The sequence below is a fragment of the Apis mellifera genome, linkage group LG11, assembly GCF_003254395.2.
Source record: "Apis mellifera strain DH4 linkage group LG11, Amel_HAv3.1, whole genome shotgun sequence".
NCBI lineage: Eukaryota > Metazoa > Arthropoda > Insecta > Hymenoptera > Apidae > Apis > Apis mellifera.
In genome coordinates this window covers 16,339,197-16,347,074 of record NC_037648.1, presented here as the reverse complement: position 1 = coordinate 16,347,074, position 7,878 = coordinate 16,339,197, and the positions used below count along the sequence as shown (strand labels likewise).

Genomic DNA, 7,878 nt, shown 5'->3' with positions numbered 1-7,878 from the left:
TATTTGAAACATTTTTTAATATTCTGAATAATAAACGATATATATAAAAAAAAGATTTCGAAAATTCCTTGAGCGATAGAAAAATTTTTGTCCAAAAATTCCACTTTGTATTAGGAGAACATGATGTGACAGGAGGTCGACCTCCTAAAAATTTCTAATTTTTGCTATATCTTTAAAACTTAATGGTTTTTCGGTATAAGTGGGTAATACTTTTTTATAGGAATTTTACGCTCCATCGATTGGTGCTTTAAAAAATGCATTTTATCGGTAAAAAAAATAAAGTTGTGCTCGAAATGCTCTTTATTGGTCAATCTGTAAAAAAGTGAGGCGTCAGAATATAGCCCTCTATCCGGTTCTATCGAGTGTTGATCCACGGCGCGTTTATACCACGAGGAATCCATAGCTCTTGCATATTTCTCGGCGAATGGTCTAAATAAACGAAATGTTTCTTTTTCAATATTCAAATTTCGGGTCAAATAACGATGTTAAAAAAAACAACGGAGTAAAAACACGGAGTAATTAATATAAATTAATGATAAAAAGATTCAACGACGAGCACTTAATATTTACGATTCATCGGTGTTATCTTCGGTGTTTTGTTGATGCTCGTGCCAACGAAATAAGCCACTTCTAGTTGCGATGAAACTCCGTGTTACGCCAAATGTACTCGTTCCTTGGCTGTAAACATGAAACTAATTGTATGGAATGTAATGAAACAAATAATAAAATATGATACGACGTAAGAAAATTTTATATATATATACACATATTAATTATTTATATATATATATAAAAGAGCACAAGATATTGTTGTTTTCATCTATTGGACGATGAATATGAAGAAATCGCGTAATAACGATATTTTATTTTAATATTTTCATAATTTTTCTCAAAGTTAAAAAGAAAAAAAAGAAAGAAAAAGAAAGAAAAAGAAGAAGAAGAAATGATAGATCGATGTAATATCTTTTTTTACGATAATTGAATTATTCGTCGATTTTATTGCTCGTTTATTAAAAAAGAAAGTTGGAAAGAAAAATACTAAATAATAATAAGAACAAGGATATCGGACGTTTAGGAAAGTTTTCATAGGTGTGTATATGTATTGTAACGATCAACGATTAAAACGACATTTAGGAAAAGATCACCGTGCAATATCGACGAGTGCGCTTATACAAATAATTGTGCATAATGGATTACCTGTGCAGTAGAGCCATCAGTATGGCAATAGGGCTAGCGGTGGAGACACACAATATAAAATGTAATAAAAATATGCGATAAAAGACAGCATTTTAAATGAAAGAGATTGGCCGTTGCGCATAGTACGTGTCGCGTTTAAACGAAAAACATATTTGGAGATTAATATTAATTAGAGAGAGAGAGAGAGAGAGAGAGAGAGAAAGAGAGATGTAACGAAAATTAGAAAATTAGATGTAAAAAAATTTATTTCGTCTCTTCTACTCTCTTCTTCCATTCTTCGTATTATCTTTCCTCGATTCTTTCACTCCTCGTGATCGTGATCGAACCTATTCTCCTTTCTCTTCGTTTCACGGATGACAATCTCACTCGTTCCTTCTCTCTCCTTTCTTTCGCTTCGCAATCTTTCGATTTCGATTCTATCGATTCGAAAGCATCGAATTTCGTTCGCCACACGATTATGCGAATCAACGGCAGGGGGAAAAGTAGAGGCAGCGGTTTTATCATATCCAATAAATATACATATGTTATTCGACAATCAGTGCGTGAAAAAAAAACCGCGTGCTTGCTTGTGCATTGCGGTGCGTTGTCAATATGTATTTCCACTATATATATATATATATATAAGTATCCGCGCATGGAGGACATGCATTCGCGATTTCCACTTACGCAAACCACTTACTTTTGATTTTCTTCTTTGTGCATCGCACCTCTTTTGTTGAAGCCATCGGTGACCAACGCGTCCAACACTAGGGATTGCACTAATTTCTTATCACCTGCGAAATCATCGATGATCCATAACGGATATCGTTATTTTGAATCGTAAATATACGCGATATTGCGCAATCATAGTATTGCTACGTGGCAAGTACATACAGTAATAAGCATCTTTGTCGGGTTTGCTCGCTTGCTTGTGATGCGAGCTTGGACTCCTTGGCCTCAAGGACATCCATTTCCATCCCGGACTTCGCGTTCGCGTCAAGAAATGTAGAACGCGTTCCTCCGGGGATGGAAACCATTTTTCGGAAGCCGAACTATATTCGCAATACACCCAGTCAGGATGTACCTTCCAATTGTTCCCCTTAAAATACTCGGTTACTGAAAATATCAAACAAATCCGTTCAATTAGATTTTCCGTGATCGATGGATACCGGTGATCGTTTTTTAAAAACGATCGTTTGACTTACCATTTATTATCGCATGTTTGATTTCTTGTTCGGCCAACAATTCAAACATACCGTAACCTTCGGGCAACGCTAATCCCAATGAAAACGGCGTTCCTTCTATCGATTTATAAAAATAATTGTGACGTCTAATGGTGACACGTTTCTGCGTCCATGTACCGGAAAGAAAATGTGTCTACGTTAAATAATTGACTCTATCTACGTGTTGATAAACGAATGTAAAAAGAAGCAGATGATAGTAAAAATATTATTCTCACTCACCATGTTATCGTAGTGAATTTTGATCGCAAAATTAGTCTCTCCTTCTTTTTGATCGATCATATCGCGCCTCAACTGTACAATGCGTGCAATAGGAAAAAAAAATAGGACGAATACATAAATGTATACATTATATATGTATATAAGAAAAAAGAACATTGCTCGAACATTGGCTCGAGATAAGGCTATTTCTCGATTCTTTTTTTCAAACTTGCAAAATGAAATTCTGCAAAGAAACGCTATAAATCCTCTATGTTTGTTCGAAATAGTTTAGAGACAAAGCGAGATCACGTATCGTTCTATTCTTTTCTAAAGAACCAATTTACGATTTGTTATCTCGTTTATGTGTCGTTCGTCTTCTTTTCTCTCTTTGTTCTTGAAGATTTGAGAACAAAGATAAATCGAACGGTAATAATAAATAATAAGAATCGTATCGATCCCATGCCAAGCAAATATACGAGCGATATTTACGAAACGATGAGAGAATAAGATGAATTGAGAAGACACTTACGTCGAGAAGAAGAGAATTGTTTAATGGATGTAATGGGCCGTCGTATTCGGCGAGTTCGACTTCCGATAAGTCAACGCTGATATATGTAGGTTTTAACGTTTCCTCGTACTACAACGGAGACAAGTTTTCATATATGCGTTTATAAATAAGCATATATTTTATATATATTTATACTCACGTCTATGTTTCCCGGCTGCGTCGATAGAAAGAAACGAAACGATGAGTCAAATCACGAAAGTCATTTCGAAATGAATTTCTTCTAAAGTGGCGAATCTTTTGTTCAAATTTACTGCTACTCACCAATGGTCGCAAATCCGGATGATATAAAACACGGCCGTTATTGTCGACAATAAAAGAATATCCGTTGACACCTAACTGCACAAATCGATGTTGTGGAAATTAATTGTAAATATATCGTTAATTTGAAAGGAATGATATCGCACGATTTAGCTTACCTTGTAAGGGGGAACCAATTTCTGTATCTCTTCTACGGGTACATCGGTGCCGACGATACCCAATAAATTAGCTGTCTTCACCTACGATATCGTGATTATGAGATATTTGAAATTGAAAATGTAAGAAGATGTACAAAAAAATATAATTGCAAACGATATCCTTTGATTACCGTATAATTTCGTCGATCTAAAATAGGCGCTGTAACCGATGTCATTAACTGTCCGATATTCTCTTTGCCATATCTGCTGCTCTAAAACCGAAGGAAAAGTTACTTTTAAATAATAGGAAATGCACGATTAAAGGGAAAAATGAGAATCTTTGATTTGCACACCTTTCCACCGACGTAAACCGGACTCCAGTGAATAGGGTGTTCGTGTTGATACAACACCATAGGCCGAGCAAGCACCTTTACGTATTCGAAAACTTTGCTTCTAATGTCTTCCAATTCGGTGATCCTTGCATAGAATCCTAATTACGTGTATAAATACCATTCGAATGATACCGAACGAATTTTGAAAGAAAAATTGTACATGTTTGTCGATAGAAGAAGAAGAAAAAGAAGAAGAAAGAGAGAGGAAAGGAAAAGAAAGAAAATAGTTAAGTAATTTTTAATTAAATAATTAGTAGTCTAACTTTAAATAGTTTAAAAAGTCAAAAAAAAAATAGGATTACCTTTGTTGGCGCATGCCGTGTTGCGTAATTCCGGACTTTTGTCACCACCAATTAGATATGTGAAGATACGAACAGGCATATGAGGCCAGTTGTATCGTTTTATCACCTCTGTAGGTAAGCCGGCATTGTCGGCAGTAATTAACATGATCGCCTGGTTGCACTGACTTCCTTGTCCTGTTCTGTTATATCTGTGCAAAATTTCAAAAGCGGTCGCGAGAGCGGCGGATATATTTGTCGGTATTTCTTCGTGTTTCATAGAGCTCATCGCTATTTTCAAATCATGCACGTTTTCCGGCGATGCTTGCACCAAACTATCTTTGAAGCATTGTACGATCTCCTCCGCGGTGTCTCCGTAACGATAAACGTTCACGTAATCGTTCGGGCCTAACGTGTCGAGGATAGTTTTCACCGTGGTTACGGCTAGTCGTTTGTTCCTTTCCGACGCGTAGCACTCGATATCGATCAATATAGCCAAATCCTTGGGACTATTTGCTGCGCCGACGAACCAATCGGAAATTCGAAATTCGTATACATCTCGAATAGCTCGATTTTTATCCGCACCGTAAGCACGATCGTTGACGGGTGGCCAGGAAATTGCTAGGGGAAGAAGAGAAACGGTGACGAAACGACAGAGTTGAAATTAACGAAAGCGAAAGAGAAAAGAAATCTTGGTTACCGGGAAAACGTCTTAAAAATCCTGAAGTTGCGCCGTAATATTGCCAAGAAAGGGAAGAATCGCTTTCGTAATTATTAACGAACAATAAATCCAAATATTCGCTCCATTGAATTCCAGCGGCTACTTCGCGATCTGAAAGAAAGGAGATATTAAACTTGCGTGTCTTTTTCATTAATTATGCAATTGTTTTTTTTTTTTTAATTACCAATTTGTTTCACTCCATCCGGTAACAAAACCGTGGAGAGTGTAACGTTTACGGCCAAATGATCGAAATGTCGATTCGATGAAAGGAAAGTTTCTTGTACGGTTATCGATGCTTTTCCTTCACCCGAAGAAGAGTCGAAACGTTGAGAAGCGTAATATTTCGGTGATACGTTTCCGTCTCTGGGTGCCGATACAGCCGCTTGTTCGGCGCTCTCCACCAATCTCTACAATTGCGCCATGTTAATTAATACCATGATACATGATGGATGTATTTCGTTTCTCGCGATACGATAGTTTCACTTTCTTACCATAACAGCGTTCATTTTAAAATCTAACATGTTTTTCACTTCCGCAGCCATTTCTCGTACTAACAGGACACCATCTTTTTTCACAACTTCGGCCTCCATATCGTGATATTTCTACGATCAAAGTACGATCGAATAAAATAACGTGAGTTTTTCATATACCGTATTATGTTTGTCAATTTTATTTTTCCTTCCAATGTGTATATATATATATAGTTACATAACTATGCTATAGTTACATATATAATATATAGGATACATAACTATATGTATATATAGAATAATTTTTGGAGAATCGATTCTAGAGGTAAAAACAAAAGTTGTAATACGAAAATGTTATAAGCGATTGAAGTTTACGTTGCGACAAAGTTTTGCAACCAACTCGCTAATTTTCTGTCAAAATAATAATTGATAAATATCGAAGAATTTTCAATCAATGGATATACGTAATAAATATCAAAAATCGTTTAATCTACTGTTAATTTCAAATTGATAACGACTATTTAACATAAAATAATACAAAAGATAAATCGTGTTATCTATTCACGAGTAATTTCCTTACCCTTTGTATTTCGCTCATTTTCGTAACTTGTCTGCCAAATTCCCATAAATCCACTCCAAATTTCAATGCCCAGTTTTTCACTCTGCAATATAATAAGAACAATCATTTATCCCGTGATACGATTCTTTTGAAATCCTTAATTTATCTTTTCTTCGATTCTTCGAAAGAATGTCTCGATCAATGGATGATATTTTTCCATCATTTTCTTCGTTTCAAAAAAGATAAAGATAAATATCGATAAACAATTGTAGATATATATATCGTTAAATGCATGAGGGAGAAAGTGAATTGCATGTTATTGTTAATTGGATCGTTAATTGGATTTGAATTTGGCAAGAATATCGCGTAAAGACAATTGATCCGATAGATGGATCCGTTTCAACGAAAATCAACGATTATTCCACCTATCACCTTTTACACGTTATATATCTTAACGCGTAAATTAGTACCATTGATGCAATCCTATGTACGTAGTTACGTGCATGCTCACGTGCGCACGCACGTAGGTCGTACGCATACACGCCGATTCTGATCCTCGTTAATCGACTGTGTACGCATAACTCTAACGCGCGCCTGCGTTCTTTCCAATTCTCGTTTCTTTCTATCCATGATTATTGAAAATGTTGGTATAAATCAAATTAGAAACACGCCAACAAATATATACGATATATTTTCGTATCACACGCTGCGATATCGCATCTCTTCTCAACTTTTTTTCATTCCCTAACCACGTTCCATGCTTTTTAATTTTAATTTTTTTCATTGATAATTGCGTTCGATCCAATCACTATGCTGCTCGGTATGTAAATAAGCGGGATGCTTGATCGACTTTATTATACGAAACGAAGATACTTTTTTCTTAAGATATTCTATTCACCCTTTCGATATTCTCTACTCTTTTTACTCTATTTTACCGGCTTAATCGAATTAATCGTTTTGCACAATTCTATCAGTTTCGATTATCGTAAATTATCGCATAAACCTAAGAATTATGCCTAAGGATATATATGTAAAAAAAATGATTCTTACTCGTTATGAGGTATATCCTCTTCTTGCTGATAACTTGATTTGATCCATAACAGTAACAACACTCCGTAGTGTACAAATTTCTTGACGGATAGAAACATTATTTCGATGCTATCGACCAACACCCGAGTACGAGTAAACGATGAAACGAACGAACCAATCTTTTTAAAAGAAACGTATACGTTAATTTAAAGTAACTTCTCGAAAAAAAATTAGTCTTACCGCTCCCTCGTAGTAGCGATCGATCGGCCGAACACGCGAGTCAGCGTTACGTGCGTAAATTTACCGTTTCGATGGAATCTTGTTTATCCGTTATTTGATACACAACTTTGTAACGCTTGTATACGCTAGTACGTAGAAGTTTGTACATATGCGTCTTCACCTTCTTTCATCTTCTTCTTTTAACATTTTTTTCTTTACACCTGACGATCGAAACTACGTTTAATGGAATGGTTGTTGAACGTCATAAATTCCTTTCATTTCATTGCGCACGTTTTCAACGTTTTCTTCTCATAAATAAACGTCGTTCTTACGCCAAGCATTGTCCAATCGAATTTTAAATCTCTATCTTTCGATTCCAAATCGAATCATTGTTCAAACGTGTCGTCGACAGCGAGGCGACATAACGACGATGACGATGACAACGACGAGGACGACGACGACGACGACGGCGACGACGACGATAATCACGACGATCACAGCGAGAACGATGACGGAAACGATGACAATAATCAAGACTTAAGCAAGAAAAAAAAAATAATCGATTAATTCAAGTTTAATGGCACGTAATAATTCACCTCCAACATGCAGTTCTCTTGATCGTAAACATT

The 7,878-nt window shown here is 35.9% G+C and overlaps 1 protein-coding gene across 1 annotated transcript; it reads right to left on the bottom strand.

The window, feature by feature from the left end:
- Window positions 1-345: 345 nt before the first annotated feature.
- Window positions 346-7,431, bottom strand: LOC551454 (voltage-dependent calcium channel subunit alpha-2/delta-3; the record flags this gene model as incomplete). Its single annotated transcript, NM_001327957.1, is given in 19 exon segments — window positions 346-429; window positions 571-678; window positions 1,877-1,970; window positions 2,071-2,292; window positions 2,382-2,523; window positions 2,640-2,711; window positions 3,148-3,255; window positions 3,326-3,340; window positions 3,448-3,522; window positions 3,603-3,683; window positions 3,773-3,853; window positions 3,935-4,071; window positions 4,276-4,872; window positions 4,952-5,083; window positions 5,157-5,379; window positions 5,464-5,574; window positions 6,023-6,104; window positions 7,052-7,209; window positions 7,271-7,431. Coding segments are annotated over 18 exon segments (2,462 nt in total), but the record flags the coding sequence as incomplete, so codon positions are not given.
- Window positions 7,432-7,878: the final 447 nt, after the last annotated feature.